At 43.5% G+C, this 19,229-nt stretch overlaps 1 protein-coding gene across 3 annotated transcripts in view; it reads right to left on the bottom strand.

The window, feature by feature from the left end:
* Nucleotides 1-19,229, bottom strand: part of chek2 (checkpoint kinase 2) — a 94,033-nt gene that overhangs the window by 61,999 nt on the left and 12,805 nt on the right. For all 3 annotated transcript variants that reach the window (XM_063039193.1, XM_063039195.1, XM_063039194.1), the window contains 4 exons: nucleotides 18,395-18,503; nucleotides 11,323-11,376; nucleotides 11,179-11,243; nucleotides 3,349-3,448 (listed from right to left, as the gene is read on the bottom strand). In XM_063039193.1, the coding sequence (XP_062895263.1) occupies nucleotides 3,349-3,448; nucleotides 11,179-11,243; nucleotides 11,323-11,376; nucleotides 18,395-18,503 (328 nt within the window). The remainder of the gene's footprint in view (nucleotides 1-3,348; nucleotides 3,449-11,178; nucleotides 11,244-11,322; nucleotides 11,377-18,394; nucleotides 18,504-19,229) is intronic.

Genomic DNA, 19,229 nt, shown 5'->3' with positions numbered 1-19,229 from the left:
GACACCGCTGTTCTATGCAATCCAATGTCTCCGCAGGAATTGTGGTGAGTAAAATGTTTTATGTATTTATTATGATTTTTAAATTATTCCATTTCTTTTTGGTGCTGCACCAAATCTGGAGTAACAGTTATTTTGTTCTCCTTTATATATGTGTACAGGAAATGATATTAAACAATCTTGAATTTAGGAAAGAAGCCTCATGGAAGTAAAGGAAGTAGGAGTCATGATAAACAGTTGGAAAATAGGCAAAAAACTGTAGGCATTTGTTCTCTGGGTGAAATTGCTCCCTTTGGAAAACTGGCCTACAATTTACCTTAGCTCTGATGAAATTTGCCTGGTTATCTGTTACACAAATCACGCAGTCCACCTTTCCTCACCTGCTAGGAGAAAAATGAAGTCCTTGGCATTAGGCTTCGTCTTTGTCATTCACGCAGTAAAACGAAGAGCACTTTGCATGGGGATTGTAAATAAGAGCATTGCGTGAGAACTGTCATAGGACACAGCCTTAATACTTTCAGCCTGCAATACAGCATGTCCCAGCCTCAACGCCAAGTGGTCAGCCTTCAAGAAAATGATTCACGTAGGTTTCATTTCTCTGATTGTGACCATTCCAGAACTGCATTCAGTAAACACAGATCCCTCCTTCAGCCTGTATCTTGTAGAGGACTAGGGCAACCCACAGCATTCCATTTCTCAGGCTCAAATGAAGGTGCCCTGGAACAGTACAGTCACAGGGAAAGCCCTGAGCCAGCTATCCCCAGTGGTATGCTAATGAAGCAGCTGCATGCTCTGCAGTCAATTCCCAAAGTTCAAACAGGAGAAAATTGCAGACGCTGGAAACCTAAACAGCACACACAAAATGCTGGAGGATCTCAGCAGGCCAGGCAGCATTTATGGAAAAGACTACAAAAGAGTACAGGTGTCCTGCTGCAGGGTCTTGGCCTGAAGTATCAACTGTACTCCAGCATTTTAACCGAAGGAAATCCGAAGAGGATTTTCGCTTTTACAAAAAAAGGCGAAAAGCGAAAATAACGTTCAGCATTTGTTTTGCAGTGAGCCGTTATAAAGGTAGCGCGTACCCTGAGCAGCGAGAGTGGCGCCACCAAGCTCCTTCCCCGGGAAATACACTCAGCAACTCAACTTCAGGCTGCCATAGCTTTGAACTGTGTCTGTGAGCATCTGTGCTTTATCTCGATTTATTTTATGCATCCGTTGGCAAGATGTGTCCTAAGGTATCAGAAAAGCCTAAGAGAGCTCGTAGGGTGTTAAGCTTAGCGTAAAACTGGACGTAATTAAGCGTTTCAATCATGGTGAGCGAAATAAAGACATTGTGCGTGCGTTGAACTTGCCTGCGTCCACCATTCGTACTATTTACACGCAGAGAGAAAGAATCTTGAAAGCTGCCGATGTTACTATTGGTTCTGCTAGTAGCAAAGTGGTCTCTTTTAGTTGGCATCCAGTAATGGATAAAATGGAAAGTCTATTGCTTGAGTGGATTGATGGGTGTACAAAGCGTGGTGTTCCGTTAAGTTATCTTATACTTAAGGAGAAATCAGTGAGTCTTCTTAATAAGCTGAAACAGAAAGCACTGGACGATGGTGATGAAAGTGTTGCGAAAGTGGAATTTAAAGGTAGTCATGGGTGGTTTGATCTGTTTTTGAGGCGAGGGCAGCTTCATAGCTAAAGGTTACTGGAGAGTGCGCTTTGACTGATACTGAAGCTGCCGAAAAGTTCCCAGCAGAACTGAAGAAAATAATTACGGAAGGTGCTTATTCGTATCAGCAAGTGTTTAACTGTGATGAAACTGCAATTTTTTGGAAAAAATTGCCAAGCAAGACATTTATTTCGACAGAAGAAAAGCAGGCTAAGGGACACAAGGCATCGAAGGAGAGGTTTACCCTAATGGCTATTATTAACGCCACTGTTGATGCTGTCCTTAGGCCTCTATTAGTGTACCATTCAGAAAATCTGAGGGCACTTAAAGGCGTTGATAAGAATACATTTCCTGTTGTGTTCCATTCACATCCAAGCGGTTGAAATACCCAAGTGATTTTTTTTCTGAGTACATGAGTGGATACGTGAGTCCTTTTGTTGAAAAATACTGTAGAGAAAATAACCTTGATAACAGGTGCCTTATGATTGTCGATAATTGTGCTGCTCATCCACCTGGCAGTACCGAGTATGGCGGTAACATTCGTGTTGTGTTCTTACTGCCGAATACGACATCGTTGCTGCAGCCAAGGCCTAATAGCCACAATTAAGGCTTACTATACGCAAAATGTGATGCGTTTTATTGTAAGTACCATTGTTAGAGAAGGCAACTCTGAAGCATCTTTGCGAGAGATCTGGAAAGACTACAATATAAAATTGGCAATCGCCAACCTGGGAGATGCTCTCGATAGGCTAACAGTCTCGATGAGAAATGGCGTTTGGAGGAAACTTGTGTCCTGAAGCAGTGAACGACTTTAAAGGCTTCGAACCAACAACAATAAGTCCTGTACATAGCTAGGATGCCCAAGACTTTTGCAGATTACTGTATGTATCTACCAGATACGAAAACTACTAGTGTAGTTAATGTTTTCATAGATGCCACCAGAGCGACATGGTAAATTTGCTGGTTTTCTTCCTAGCCACAAGAAAACTGTTTGTTTTTTAAAAAGAAAGCTCTCCATACATGTTGAACAAAAAGATATGTTGAAAATATGAGTTCTGTTTAGCATAAAAATTTCAAATACAGAATGAGGCCATTCAGTTCAATGTGTCCATGCTGACCAAGAAGCTTCGAAGGCTAGTTCTTGGTTCACAACTTTCCAAATGGAGCACTTCATAGGGATATCTAGCTTCTTAAAATGAATGAGAATTTTTGACCGGGTCAGCTTTACAAACAATGTATGTCACATTCCCACTCTTTATCCACAAGTAGCTCTAAACTTTCTGTCCAGTACACATTAATTCTGTTCTACCGCCGCCACCTCCCGACCCCCACCATGGTTACTGACCTCGCTGCTACAGGAAATTGAACTTTACTGTTTGCCCTACTCAGGTCTTCTATGCACCATGATTCAATCTTCAGCTATTTCCTCTGTTCCAAAGACAACTACTGCACAAAAAACCTTTCTTTACAAGTGTGCAGAGGCGAGATTTAATCTGAATTGCATTTTATATACTTCAAAAATGATCTTCCACTTCACATTTTCCATGCAGTGGGAAGGAGAAAGAGTGGGGAAAGAGTGGAAAGGGGAAGGGGAAAAATTCCTGATCAGAATTTTTGTCAACTTTTAAATTACTGAAGCTCAGCAACACATCTGTTTGAAAAAGCATATTAAAATAGAAATCACAGGTACATACTTGGACTGCAAGCAGCATCTGATAGAAGAGCAATTTGGCTGTTTCTTCTTTCAGTCCTTTTGAGCGAGCCACTCGATCAAAAAGCTCTCCACCTTCCATCCTTAAAGAAAAGAGCCGAATCAATCTGAGTTCCTGTGCTTTGACAGGACAAGATTACCCTTAACTCACAATGTAATCACACAAATGCAGTATCTCGGATTAAAGTGCAAAAGCAGTTTGAATAAAATTCTGATTGAACAACTTAACTGTTATTAGAATGTCTGGTGGATCCTTTGTTAAGATCAACTAAGCTGTAAGTGGGAATTAACATATTGCAACAATGATTACATAGTTCTGCCCATTTTTTAAGATCATAAGACCACAAGACACAGGAGCAGAATTAGGCCATTTGGCCCATCAAGTCTGCTCCACCATTCAATCACAGCTGATCCCTTTTCCCCCTCCTCAATCCCACTCCTCGGCCTTCTCCCTGTAACCTTTGATGCCGTGTCCAGTCAAGAACTTATCAAGCTCACCCTTAAATACATCCAGCGACCTGGCCTCCATAACTGCCTGTGGTAATAAATTCCACAAATTCACCACCCTCTGGCTAAAATTTCTCCAGATCTCTGTTATAAATGAACACCCCTCTATCCTGAGGCTGTGCCTGCTTATTCTAAACTCCCCACCATGGGAAACATTCTTTCCACATCCTCTCTGCCTAGGCCTTCCAACATTCGCAAGGTTTCAATGAGATCCCCCCCCACAAACCTTCCAAATTCCAGTGAATACAGGCCCAGAGCCATCAAATGTTCCTTGTATGATAACCCTTTCACTCCCTTGTGAACCTCCTCTAAACCCTCTCCAATGTCAGCACATCTTATCTTCTTTGAGGAGCCCAAAACTCTTCACAAAACAAGGTGAGGCCTCACTAGTGCCTCATAAAGCCTCAGCATCAGATCCTTGATCTTGTATTCTACACCTCTTGAAATGAATGCTAACATTGCATTTGCCTTCCTCACCTCCGACTCAACCTGCAAGTTAATCTTTAGGGTGTTCTGCACAAAATCTCCCAAGTTCCTTCGCATCTCAGATTTTTTGGATTTTCTCCCGGTTTAGAAAATAGTCTCTACATTTATTTCTACTACCAAAGTACATCACCATGCATTTTCCAACATTGTATTTCATTTGCCACCTTCTTGCCCATTCCACTAATCTGTCTAGGTCCTTCTGCACACTACCCGTTTAGAATATAGAACAGTACAGGCCCTTCAGCCCACACTGTTGTGCTGACCCTCAAACCTGCCTCCCATATAAGCCCCCATCTTAAATTCCTCCATATACCTGTCTAGTAGTCTCTTAAATTTCACTAGTGTATCTGCCTCCACCACTGACTCAGGCAGTGCATTCCACGCACCAACCACTCTCTGAGTAAAAAACCTTCTTCTAATATCCCCCTTGAACTTTCCACCCCTTACCTTAAAGCCATGTCCCCTTGTATTGAGCAGTGGTACCCTGGGGAAGAGGCGCTGGCTATCTACTCTATCTATTCCTCTTAATATCTTGTATAACTCTATCATGTCTCCTCTCATCCCCCTTCTCTCCAAAGAGTAAAGCCCTAGCTTCCTTAATCTCTGATCATAATCCATGCTCTCTAAACCACGCAGCATCCTCGTAAATCTCCTCTGTACCCTTTCCAATGCTTCCACACCCTTCCTATAGTGAGGCGGCCAGAACTGGACACAGTACTCCAAGTGTGGCCTAACCAGAGTTTTATAGAGCTGCATCATTACCTCGCGACTCTTAAACTCTATCCTTCGACTTATGAAAGCTAACACCCCATAAGCTTTAACTACCTTATCTACCTGTGAGGCAACTTTCAGGGATTTGTGGACATGTAACCCGATATCCCTCTGCTCCTCCACACTACCAAGTATCCTGCCATTTACTTTGTACTCTGCCTTGGAGTTTGTCCTTCCAAAGTGTACCACTTCACACTTCTCTGGGTTGAACTCCATCTGCCACTTCTCAGCCCACTTCTGCATCCTATCAATGTCTCTCTGCAATCTTCGACAATCCTCTACACTATCTACAACACCACCAACCTTTGTATTGTCTGCAAGCTTGCAAACCCACCCTTCTACCCCGACATCCAGGTCGTTAATAAAAAACACGAAAAGTAGAGATCCCAGAACCGATCCTTGTGGGACACCACTGGTCACAACCCTCCAATCTGAATGTACTCCCTCCACCACGACCCTCTGCCTTCTGCAGGCAAGCCAATTCTGAATCCACCTGGCCAAACTTCCCTGAATCCTATGCTTTCTGACTTTCTGAATAAGCATACTGTGTGGAACCCTGTCAAATGCCTTACTAAAATCCATATAGATCACATCCACTGCACTACCCTCATCTATATGCCTGGTCACCTCCTCAAAGAACTCTATCAGGCTTGTTATACACTATCTGCCCTTCACAAAGCCATGTTGACTGTCTCTGATCAGACCATGATTCTCTAAATGCCCACAGATCCTATCTCTGAGAATCTTTTCCAACAGCTTTCCGTAAGGCTCACTGGTCTATAATTACCCGGACTATCCCTTCTACCTTTTTTGAACAAGGGGCAAACATTCGCCTCCCTCCAATCCTCCGGTACCATTCCCATAGACAACAAAGACATAATGATCCTAGCCAGGGGCTCAGTAATCTCTTCCCTTGCCTCCTGGAGCAGCTTTGGGAATATTCCGTCAGGCCCCGGGGACTCACCCGTCCTAATGTATTTTAATAACTCCAACACCTCCTCTGCCTTAATATCAACATGCTCCAGAACATCAACCTCACTCACATTGTCCTCACCATCATCAAGTTCCCTCTCATTGGTGAATACCGAAGAGAAGTATTCAGTGAGGACCTCGCTCACTTCCACAGCCTCCAGGCACATCTTCCCACCTTTATCTCTAATCGGTCCTACCTTCACTCCTGTCATCATTTTGTTCTTCACATAATTGAAGAATGCCTTGGGGTTTTCCTTTACCCTACTCACCAAGGCCTTCTCATGCCCCCTTTTTGCTCTTCTCAGCCCCTTCTTAAACTCCTTTCTTGCTACCGTATATTCCTCAATAGACCCATCTGATCCTTGCTTCCTAAACCTCACTTATGCTGCCTTCTTCCACCTGACCAGATTTTCCACCTCACTTGTTACCCGTGGTTCCTTCACCCTACCATTCTTTATCTTCCTCACCGGGACAAATTTATCCCTAACATCCTGCAAGAGATCTCTAAACATTGACCACATGTCCATAGTATATTTCCCTGCAAAAACATCATCCCAATTCACACCCGCAAGTTCCAGCCTTATAGCCTCATAATTTGGCCTTCCCCAATTAAAAATTTTCCTGGCCTCTCTGATTCTATCCTTTTTCCATGATAATGCTGAAAACCAGCGAGCAGTGGTCTCTGTCCCCCAGATGTTCACCCACTGTGAGATCTGTGACCTGACCCGGTTTGTTACCTAACACTAGATCTAGTATGGCATTCCCCCTAGTCGGCCTGTCAGCATACTGTGGCAGGAATCCATCCTGGACACACTTAACAAACTCTGCCCCATCTAAACCCTTGGAACTAATCAGGTGCCAATCAATATTAGGGAAGTTAAAGTCACCTTTCCAAAATCTGCCTCCCAATCTGCTCCTCTGTATCTCTGCTGCTACCAGGAAGCCTCTAGAATGCTCCCAATAGAGTAACTGCTCCCTTCCTGTTCCTGACTTCCACCCATACTGACTCAAAAGAGGATCCTGCTACATTACCCATCCTTTCTGTAGCTGTAATAGTATCCTTAACCAGTAATGCCACCCCTCCTCCCCTTTTTCCCCTCTCTATCCCTTTTAAAGCACTGAAATCCAGGAATATTGAGAATCCATTCCAGCCTTGGTGCCAGCCAAGTCTCTGTAATGGCCACTACATCATAATTCCATGTATGTATCCAAGCTCTCAGTTCATCACCTTTGTCGCTGATGCTTCCTGCATGGAAGTACACGCACTTTAGCCCTTCTACTTTCCTATATTTACACCCTTTATTCCTCAAAGCCTCTCTGTATGTTAGATCTGGCTTTACTACATGCACTTCTTTCACTGCTCTATCGCTCTGGGTCCCATCCCCCTTGCAAATTAGTTTAAACCCTTCCGAACCATGCTAGCAAACTTACCTGCAAGGATATTGCTCCCCTCGAGTTCAAGTGCAACCCATCCAATCTGTACAGGTCCCACCTTCCCCAGAAGAGATCCCAATGATCTAAAAATCTAAAACCCTGCTCGCTGCACCAATTCCTCAGCCACGCATCCAACTGCCATCTCCTGCAATTCTTACCATCAGTATCACGTAGCACTGGCAGCAATCCTGAGAACGCCACCCTTGAGGTCCTGTTCTTCAGCCTTCTGCCTAGTTGCCGAAACTCTCACTTCAGGACCTCATCCCTCTTCCTGCCTATGTCGTTGGTGCCAACATGTATCACGACTTCTGGTTGCTTTCCCTCTTGTACCAGGATGTCAGGCATCCAGTCAGAGACATCCTGGACCCTGGCACCTGGGAGGCAACAAACCATGCGGGTGTCCTTCTCAAGTCCACAAAATCTCCGGTCTGCTCTCCTGACTATATAGAGTCTCTAATGACGACAGCTCTCCTCTTCTCCATCCCACCCTTCTGCACCACAGGGTCAGACTCACAGAGGCCCTGCCACTGTGGTTCATACCTGGTCAGTATTCCCCACCAACAGTATCCAGGACGGTAAACTTATTATTCAGGGGAATGGCTACAAGGATGCTCTGCACTACCTGTCTACTCACCTTCACTTTCCCCCCTCTGACTGTCACCCAACGACCTGCTTCTGGCAGCCTAGGTGTGACTACCGCCCTGTAGCTCTCATCTATGACTGCCTTATTCTCCCGTACGAGCCGAAGGTCATCCAGCTGCTGCTCCAGATTCCTTACATGGTCTCGCAGATCGCCCAGCCGCATGCACTTCTGCGGAAGAGGGGAGTTCCCCCAAGACTGCCACATCTCACATGAGAGGTACATCACATGAGAGCCACGTCTCTCACATGAGACGTGGCCCCCTGCCACATCTCTCAGGAGACACTGTGAAGACTAACTGGGAGCAAGTTTCATCAACTCCACCAATCTTTGTATCATCTGCAAACTTAGCAACAACACCATCTATTCTATCAGCAAAATCATTGATATACAGCGTAAAAAGAAGCGGTCCCAACACTAATCCATGCGGAACACCATTAGTCACTGGCAGCCAACCAGAAAGGGTCTTTTTATTCTCACTCACTGCCTCCAAGCAAGTAGCTAATGCTCTAACCATGCCAGTAACTTTCCTGTAATACCACGGGCTCTCAACTTGGTAAGCACCCTTATGTGTGGCACCTTGTCAAAGGCTCTCTGAAAGTCCAACTATACAACATCCACTGCACCCTCTTTATTCATCCTACTTGTAACCTCCTCAAATAATTCCAACAGGTTCATCAGGCAAGATTTTCCCTTAAGGAAACCATGCTGACTTTGTCCCATCTTGTTCTGTGTCTCCACAACCTCATCCTTAACATCTTCCCAACCTCTGAGGTCAAGCTAACTGGTCTATAATTTCCTTTCTGCTGCAAAATACTCATTTAGTTCATCTGCCATCTCCTTGGCTCCCGTTATTATTTCTCTAACCTCATTTTCTAGTGGTCCTATATTCATTCTCATCTCTCCTTTATCTTTTGCATACCTGAAAAAGTTTTAATATCCACTTTGATAATGTTTGCTTGCTAGCTTTCATATTTCATCCCTCGTAATGTTTCTTTTAGTTGCTCTCTGTAGGGCTTTAAAAGCTACACAATTCTCTGTCTTCCCACTAATTTTTGTTTTGTTGTATGCCCAGTCTTTTGCTTTTACATTAGTTTTGACTTCCCATGTCAGCTATGGTTGTACTATTTTGCCATTCGAGTGTTTCTTCACTTTTGGAATATATCTATCCTGCATCTTCCTCATTTGTCCCAGAAACTCAAGCCATTGCTGCTCTGCTGTCTTTCCTGCCAACTTCTCCCTCCAATTTACTTTGGCCAACACCTCTCTCATACCACTGTAATTTCTTTTACTCCACTGAAATACTGCTACGTCAGACTTTACTTCCTCCCTATCAAAATTCAAGTTGAACTCAATCATTTTGTGATTACTATCTCCTAGGGTTCTTTTACCTTAAGCTCCCTAATCACCTCCAGTTCATTACATTAACACCCAATCTAGTATAGCTGATCCCCTAGCAGACCCAATGACAAACTGCTCTAAAAAGTCTCAAAGACATTCAACAAACTCACTCTCTTTAGATCCATTACCAACCTGATTTTCCCAATCAACTGCATGTTAAAAACTCCCATAACTACCATAACATTGCCCTTTGGACACACCTTTTCTATCATCTGTCGTCATCTGTGGTCCACATCCCTTCTACTTTTGAGAGGCCTGTATATGTCCTGCTATATGTGTCCTTTTACCCTTGCAATTTCTTAACTCAACCCACAAGGATTCAACATCTTCCAATCCTATATCACATCTTTCTACTGATTTGATGCCATTCTTTACCAGCAGAGCCACACCACCCCCTCTGCCTACCTTCCTATCCCTCTGATACAACATGTAACCTTGGACATTCAGCTCCCAACTACAACCATCCTTCAGCCCTGATTCAGTGATGGCCACAACATCATACCTGACAACACATACAAACCGCTGGAGGAACTCAGCAGGTCAGGTAACATCTATGGAAAAGAGTACAGTTGACATTTCAGGCCAAGACCCTTCAGCAGGGCTGCAGAAAAAAGATGAGTAGATTTAAAAAGTTGGGGGAGGGTAAGGAGAAACAGAAGGCAATAGGTGAAAACAGGAGGGAGAGGTGTGAAATAGAGAGTTGGGAAATTGATTAGTGAAAGAGTCAAGGCTGGAGAAGGGGGAATCTAATGGGAGAGGACAGAAGGCCATAGAAGAAAGAAAAGGGGTGGAGCACCAAAGTGCAGGCAAGGAGATAAAGTGAGAGGAGGAGAAAATAGGATGGGGAATGGTGAAGTGGGGGGAGCAGGGTTGGGTTGGCCATTACTTGAAGTTTGAGAAGTTGATGCTCATGCCATGAGGTTGGAGGCTACCCAGACGGAATATGAGGTGTTGCTGCTCCAAACTCATTACGACAGTAGAAGAGGCCATGGATGGACATGTTGGAATGGGAATGGGAAATGTGGAATTAAAATGGGTGGCCACTGGGAGATCCCACTTTTTTCTGGCATATGGAGAGTAGGTGCTTGGCAAAGCAGTCTCCTAATCTACATCAGGTCTCACCAATATATAGGAGGCCACACCGGGAGCACTGGATACAGACAGACTCACAGGTGAAGTGTCATCTCACCTGGAAGGACTGTTTGGGGCCCTGAATGGTAGTGAGGGAAGTGGTGTAGGGGCAGGTGTAGCACTTATTCCGCTTACCAGGAGGGAGATCAGTGGGGAGGGATGAATGGATGAGGGAGTCACGTAGAAATCAGAAAGTGGAGGGGGCGAGGTGTGCCTGCTTCCATCTTTAATCATAACAATAACACTTCAATGTCTGCTTAATATTCTGAATTTGCACAGGCAAGGAATCAGTATCCTAGAAAATACTCTCTGAATTGAGCTTATATTCCATCACCAGTCATCAGAGCAAAATAATATTCCACTAATTTACTTTTCTCTACATCGGTATAAACTCTGATAAAACAGAACAGGCTGTACTGCTTCAACTGCCAGCTGTAAACAACAATCAACAATGAACATAAAGGCACTTACAAATCCAGTACAATGTAGAAAGCATCTTCAAAATCAAACACCTCTTCAATCTTGATTATACAAGGCTTTAAGAATAAAAGTAAAAATAATTAGCCAGTTATCAATGATTCAACCAAAAAATAGAGGCTGTTTTAAAATACTTACATGGTCCAATTTCTTTAGAATTTCAATCTCTGTTGCAACATTAGAAGATACATCCTGCAGAAAACAAGTTTAAGAACTTGAAGTAAAGAAAATGCGTCATGGCGAACAAATTTGGTTTAGCTGCAAGTGGTACAAAGGAATTTTTGTAGGTGGGTGGCTGTGAACTTGAGACAGATGCCATGCATAAAAGAAATTAGGGGTCAGTCATTTCACTGTAATAACATTCCTGGCATGGCAGTAGGGATTAGCAGCCTTTGGTGTACATTGGAGCTGCCATGATGTCTAAGCAGCTTTGAGTTACTCCAGAGCAAGTCTACTCTTGGATTCTGGGGATAAACAGCTCAGTGGAATAAGGTATGCATGAATGACACACTCTCCAGAGCAGTTAGTCATCGTCCATACAAATACAACATTCTGCAATAGAAGAAAATTGATGCTTATGGAAACACATTGCTTTAAAGGCAGCATTTTTCAGCACCCCTACTTTACAGATCAAAATAACACTGCTGTAAATGGAGAGAATAGGCAGCATCCATAGAGAGAATTGTGCTAATATTTCAGATTGATACTCTTTCCTGCATTTTCTGATGAATAATCTCAACTCAAACAACAACTTCACTATGATGTTGTATCACATACTGTTTCCAGCATCTTTGCTCCTTTACTTCAAACTGCCTCCCAGGTTCTCACCAGGATCCCCCCCACCTTCCAGAACTCCCTGTAATCCTAACTGATTGCAAGTCAGAAATTCAACAACGGTAGCCAGCCTCCCTCATTTGACCCTTAAATTTGAGGTTATGCAACATTCTGCTTAAATGGTAACTTGCACAAGGTCCAAGGTTTGCTGGCCTCCACTGGCTCTCAATTAAGCCTTAATTTTACAATGTTGACCATGACTTTGAAATTCCTCTCACCTAAGAAACCCTCTGAGATAGCCATGGTCCTCCACTTTTGACTCAGAACGTCATAAAACACCACAACACAGAAACAGGTCCTTCAATCCAACTAGTTCGTGTTGAACTGTTACTCTGCCAAGTCCCACCAATTTGCTCCTGGACCACAGCTCTCCACACCCTTCCAGCCTACGTACTTGCCAAAGCTTCTCTTAAACGGTGCACTGAAACACCCATGCACCACTTCTGCTGGCAGCTTGCTCCACATTTGCACCACCTTCTGATTAAGAAAGTTCCCCATATTCCCCCTTAACCAATGACCACCAGTTCTTATCCTTCTCAATCTCAGTGGAAAAAGCCTACTTACATTAACCCTATCTATACACTTCATGTCTGAGTGACTGGCATCCTGTCGCACTCACCTCAATAATAAGCAAATGCTTTGAGAGGCTGGTCAAGGACTACATCTGCAGCATGCTACCATCCACACTGGGCCCCCTACAATTCGCCTGGCGACACAACTGATCGACAGATGACGCAATAACCACAGCTCCACACACCGTCCTTACACATCTGGAGAAGGAGGATGCTTATGTGAGAACGCTCTTCAATTGTACCACTGTACAATATTCAATGCTATAATTCCCTCCGGGCTCGACAAGAAGCTCACGAGACCTCAGCCTTCACCCTGCCTTGTGTTGCTGGATCCTGGACTTCCTGTCAGATCGCCAGCAGGTGGTAAAAGAGGCTCCCTCAGCTCTGCCCCTCAACACAGGTGCTCCTCAGGGCTGTGTTCTAAGACCCCTCCTTTACTCTCTGTATACCCAAGACTCTGTCGCCACCTACAGCTCCAATCTGCTAATTTGCTGATGACACTAGACTGATTGCCCTAATCCCCAATAATAATGAGGCAGCCTACAGAGAAGAAGTCATCACCTTGACACAGTGAAGTCAAGAAAACAACCTCTCCCTCACTGTCGCAAAAACAAAGGAACTGGTTGTGGACTACAGGAGGAATGAAGGCAGCTAACACCTATTGACATCAATGGACCTGGAGTTGAGAGGGTGAACAGCCCTAAGTTTCTTGGCACAAACATCACCGAGGATCTCATGTGGTCTGTACATACCGGCTATGTGGTGAAAAAGGGACAACGGCACCTCTTTCACCTCAGACAGTTGAAGTAGTTTGGTATGGCCCCCAAATCCTAAAATCTTTCTACAGGGGCACAATTGAGAGCATCCTGACTGCTTGCGTCACTGCCTGGTATGGGAACTGCACTTCCCTCTGCAGAGAGTGGTGCGGACAGCCCAGCGCATCTGTAGATGTGAAATTCCCACTATTCAGGACATTTACAAAGACAGGTGTGTAAAAAGGGCCCAATGGATCTTTGGGGACCTGAGTCACCCCAACCACAAACTGTTCCAGCTGCTAACATCCAGGAAATGGTACTGCAGCATAAAAGCCAGGACTAACAGGCTCCAGGACAGCTTCTTCCACCAGGCCATCAGACTGATTAATTCATGCTGACACAGCTGTATTTCTATGTTATACTGACTGTCTTGCTGTACAAACTATTATAAATTACACATTACGGAGACGTAACGTAAAGATTTTTACTCATGTATATGAAGGATGCAAGTAATAAAGTCAAATCCGCTATCAACTCACTTTGGAATGCAACTCCACTTTTTAAAAAAGGAGGGAGAGAGAAACCGGGGAATTATAGACCGGTTAGCCTAACGTCGGTGGTGGGGAAACTGCTGGAGTCAGTTATCAAAGATGTGATAACAGCACATTTGGAAAGCGGTGAAATCATCGGACAAAGTCAGCATGGATTTGTGAAAGGAAAATCATGTCTGACGAATCTCATAGAATTTTTTGAGGATGTAACTAGTAGAGTGGATAGGGAGAACCAGTGGATGTGGTATATTTGGATTTTCAAAAGGCCTTTGACAAGGTCCCACACAGGAGATTAGTGTGCAAACTTAAAGCACACGGTATTGGGGGTAAGGTATTGATGTGGATAGAGAATTGGTTGGCAGACAGGAAGCAAAGAGTGGGAATAAACGGGACCTTTTCAGAATGGCAGGCAGTGACTAGTGGGGTACCGCAAGGCTCAGTGCTGGGACGCCAGTTGTTTACAATATATATTAATGACTTAGATAAAGGAATTAAATGCAGCATCTCCAAGTTTGCAGATGACACGAAGCTGGGCGGCAGTGTCAGCTGTGAGGAGGATGCTAAGAGAATACAAGGTGACTTGGATAGGTTAGGTGAGTGGGCAAATTCATGGCAGATGCAATTTAATGTGGATAAATGTGAGGTTATCCACCTTGGTGGCAAAAACAGGAAAACAGATTATTATTTGAATGGTGGCCGATTAGGAAAAGGGGAGGTGCGATGAGACCTGGGTGTCATTACACACCAGTCATTGAAAATGGGCATGCAGGTACAGCAGGCGGTGAGAAAGGTGAATGGTATGCTGGCATTCATAGCAAGAGGATACGAGTACAAGAGCAGGGAGGTACTACTGCAGTTGTACAAGGCCTTGGTGAGACCACACCTGGAGTATTGCGTACAGTTTTGGTCCCCTAATCTGAGGAAAGACATTCTTGCCATAGAGAGAGTACAAAGAGGGTTCACCAGATTGATTCCTGGGATGGCAGGACTTTCATATGATGAAAGAATGGATCGACTAGGCTTATACTCTCTGGAATTTAGAGATTAAGGGGGGATCTTATTGAAACGTATAAAATCCTAAAAGGATTGGACAGGCTAGATGCAGGAAGATTGTTCCCGATGTTGGGGAAGTCCAGAAGAACGAGGGGTCACAGTTTGAGGATAAAGGGGAAGCCTTTTAGGACCGAGATTAGGAAAAACTTCTTCACACAGAGAGTGGTGAATCTGTGGAATTCTCTGCCACAGGGAACAGTTGAGGCCAGTTCATTGGCTATATTTAAGAGGGAGTTAGATATGGCCCTTGTGGCTAAAGGGATCAGGGGGTATGGAGGGAAGGCTGGTACAGGGTTCTGAGTTGGATGATCAGCCATGATCATACTGAATGGCAGTGCAGGCTCGAAGGGCCGAATGGCCTACTCCTGCACCTATTTTCTATGTTTTTTAACTCTCCACTATTTCTCCTATGCTCCATGGTATAAAGTTGTACCCTATTCAACGTTTCCCTATGACTCAGGTCCTCAAGTCCCAACACCATCCTTGGAATTTTTTCTATATTCTTTCAATCTTATTGATATCATTCCGGTAGATAGGTGACCATTTGCCCATAATACTCCAAATTTGGCCTCACCGACATTTTAAACAACTTCATCGTAACATCTCAACTCCTGTACTCAATACTCTGATGAAGGCTCTCTTTATAACCCTTTAGCCATTTTCAAGAATTTCAAGAACTCCTTGGGCATCACCAATGACTACTTTATTTGTTAAGTCCCCAGGATCTACAATTCCTTCCCAAAACCACCAAACTGAACACAGGCCTTTCCTTCTCTAAAATGTTTATTAAACCTGCTTCTTTGCCCAAGCTTTTGGTCACAAACTCCAAGTAGCTCCATGTGAGGTTGAGCTCAATCTTTTGATTAATCACACTCCTGTGAAGTGACCTAGGATTTCTCAGTTAAAAAAGTGTTACTTAGACCATAAGACTTAGGAGCAGAATAGAATCAGAATCAGGTTTATTATTACCGGCATGTGTCATAAAATTTGTTAACATAGCAGCAGTTTAATGTAATACATAATATAGAAGAAAAATGATAAATCAATTACTGTATATGCATAATGAATGGATTAAAAATCCTGCAAAAACAGAAATATATATTAAGAGAGTGAGGTCGTGTTCACGGGATCAATGTCCATTTAGGAATCGGATGGCAGAGGGAAGAAGCTGTTCCTGAATCGCTAAGTGTGTGCCTTCAGGCTTCTGTACCTCCTACCTGATGTTAAGAGTGAGAAAAAGGGCTGCCCTGGGTGCTGGGGGTCCTTAATAATGGATGCTGCCTTTCTGAGACACTGCTCCTTGAAGGTGTCCTGGACTAGTACCCAAGATGGAACCAACTAAATTTACAACCCTCTCCACAGAGCATTCTGACAGGCTGCATCACTGTCTGGTATGGGGGCCACAGGACTGAAAGAAGCTGCAGAGGGTTGAAATACCAAATCTCTTCAAACTCCTAAAATATAGACGCTGTCTTGCCTTCTTTATAGCTGCATCGATATACTGGGACCAGGTTAGGTTGTCAGAGATCTTGATACTCAGGAACTTGAAACTGCTCCTCCCTCCAATTCTGATCCCTCCATGAGGAATTGTACGTGTTCATTCGTCTTACCCTTCCTGAAGTCCACAATCAGCTCTTTCGTCTTACTGAAGTTGAGTGGCAGGTTGTTGCTGCGACCTTGGCCATTTGGCCCATCTAGTCTGCTCCGCCATTCAATCACGCCTGATTCTTTTTTCCCCTCCACAGCCCACACTTTTCCCTATAACCTTTAATGTCATGTCCAATCAAGAACCTATCAATCTCTGCCTTAAATACAACGAATGACCTGACCTCCACAGCTGCCTGTAACAAATTCACCACCCACTGTTTCTCCGTATCTCTGTTCTAAATGGACGTTCCTCTATGGTACCATCTTGTCCATCTTCCCCACCACGCGAAACATCCTTTTCACATCCTTTCAGTCTAGTCCTTTCAACATTTGAAAGGTTTCAATAAGATTCCCCATCATCCTTCTAAATTCCAGTGAGTACAGACCCAGAGCCATCAAATGTTCCCCGTATGATAACCCTTTCATTCCTTGTGAACCTCCTTTGGACCCGCCAGCACATCTTTTCTTAGATGAGGAGCCCTAAAGTGTTCACAATACTCAAGGTGAGGCTTCACCAGTGCCTTATAAAGCCTCAGCCTCACATCCCCGATTTTGTATTCCAGGCTCTTGAAATGAATGTTAACATTGTAATTTGCCTTCCTCACCACCAACTCAACCTGCAAGTCCCTTTGTGTCTCAGATTTTGGGATTTTCTCCCTGTTTAGAAGATATTCTGTACATTTATTTCTACTACCAAAGTGCATAACTATGCACTTTCCAACATTTTATTTCATTTGCCTCTTTCTTGCCCATTCCCCTAATTTGTCCAAGTCCTTCTGAAGCTTACGTGTTTCCTCAACACTACCTGCCTCTCCACAAACACGAGGAAATCTGCAGATGCTGGAATTTCAAGCAACGCACATAAAAATCGCTGGTGAACGCAGCAGGCCAGGCAGCATCTATAGGAAGAGGTGCAGTCAACGTTTCGGGCCGAGACCTTAACGAAGGGTCTCGGCCCGAAACATCAACTGCACCTCTTCCTATAGATGCTGCCTGGCCTGCTGCGTTCATCTGCCTCTCCATGAATCTTTGTATCATTTGCAAACTTGGCAACAAAGCCATCTATTCCATCACCTAAACCATTGATATACAGCATAAAAAGCTGTCCCAACACATCCCTGCGAAGACACTGGTCACTGGCAGGCCTTTGAAAAGTATCCTTTTATACCCACTTACTGTCTCCTACCAATCAGCTAATGCTCTAACTATGCAAGTAACTTTCCTGTAATACCAGGAAAGCAACCTCACATGTAGCACCTTGCCAAATATAGAACATCCACTGCATCCCCTTTATCTATCCTACTTGTAATCTCCTCAAAGAACTCCAACAGGTTCGTCAGGCAAGATTTTCCCTTAAGGAAACCATGCTGACTTTGTCCTATCTTGTCCTGGAAGCTGTAGAGTAAACCTGATGGTTAACAGAAATGTGAAGTTTCTTTCACTGAATATATTGGTAACATTTATGGAATGCCACAGTACATCCTCCACACAAGTGACATATTTCACTGACTGTTTCGACATACATGTGACAAATAAAGCTCATCAGCCTTTTGAGATTTCTTTACAAGGTAAATCACAAGCTTCCCAAGTTCAGACAACAAAAACTCCTCCACAAATCCCAACTTTTTGATTTCATCCAACATCTTCAACAGTTTGGAACTTGAACTGTTGCTATTAATTTGGTAGTAATTTTTGATTTACTGCTGCAGATCTGTTCCCTTTTGTCATTTCCTTACTAACTCAGGTCAACAAAAAACTCTTGCAACAGAAACTACACAATGTGGCTGATTGTACTTACTCCTCGCTCAGTTACAAGTTTTGCAAATTTTGGTTTATGCACAATCTTCACAGCTACCTTCTTGCAAGTTGTCTTCTCAAATGCCAACTTCACCTCTCCACAAACACCCCTGCAGAATAACAAATAATTTAAAAAAATAAATCGATCAAGAAATTAAAGACAAAACATTCGGAGATAACCAACATAAAGAAACTGATGTACAGATTAACATATGTAAAAGGCTGGAGGAACTCAGCAAGTCAGGAGGCATCCATGGAGAGGAATAAACTGTCAGTGCTTCAGGCCAAGTCCCTTCATGAGGACTTGAATGAAAGGAGTCCTGATGAACAGTCTCGGCCTGAAAGATCGATCGTTTATTCCTCTCCATGGATGCCTTCCTTCTCATATAACCAGTTTTTTCCCATCCATGTGCCTATCTAAGAGTCCCTTAAATTCACCAAATGTATCTGCCTCTACCATCACCCCTTAGCAGCACATTTTATGCACCTACCACTCTCTAAGTAAAAAATACTTACCTCTGACATCCCCAGTATACTTCCCTCCAATCACCTTAAAATTATGCCCTCTCTCATTAATCACTTCTGCTCTGGGATAAGATCTCTGGCTGTCCCCTCGACAGCCAATTTTTTAAAATTTAAATTTGGTCCCATTAAAATGATGATTTCAGTTAATTTCTCCAAATGGAAAAATAAATTAAAATCCTTTCTAATAATAGTGAACAAATTTTACAGTCATGTATCAGACTGAATTCAGTAAGTTTCACAAAAATCAGTGTATATATTTTCTTATCAACCTCAAAGGTGGATTTAAAAAAGGAATTAGAGAATTGGAGGAA

The sequence above is a fragment of the Mobula hypostoma genome (assembly GCF_963921235.1).
Source record: "Mobula hypostoma chromosome 27 unlocalized genomic scaffold, sMobHyp1.1 SUPER_27_unloc_1, whole genome shotgun sequence".
In the NCBI taxonomy this organism is placed as follows: domain Eukaryota; kingdom Metazoa; phylum Chordata; class Chondrichthyes; order Myliobatiformes; family Myliobatidae; genus Mobula; species Mobula hypostoma.
This window is presented reverse-complemented; position numbering and strand designations above follow the sequence as displayed.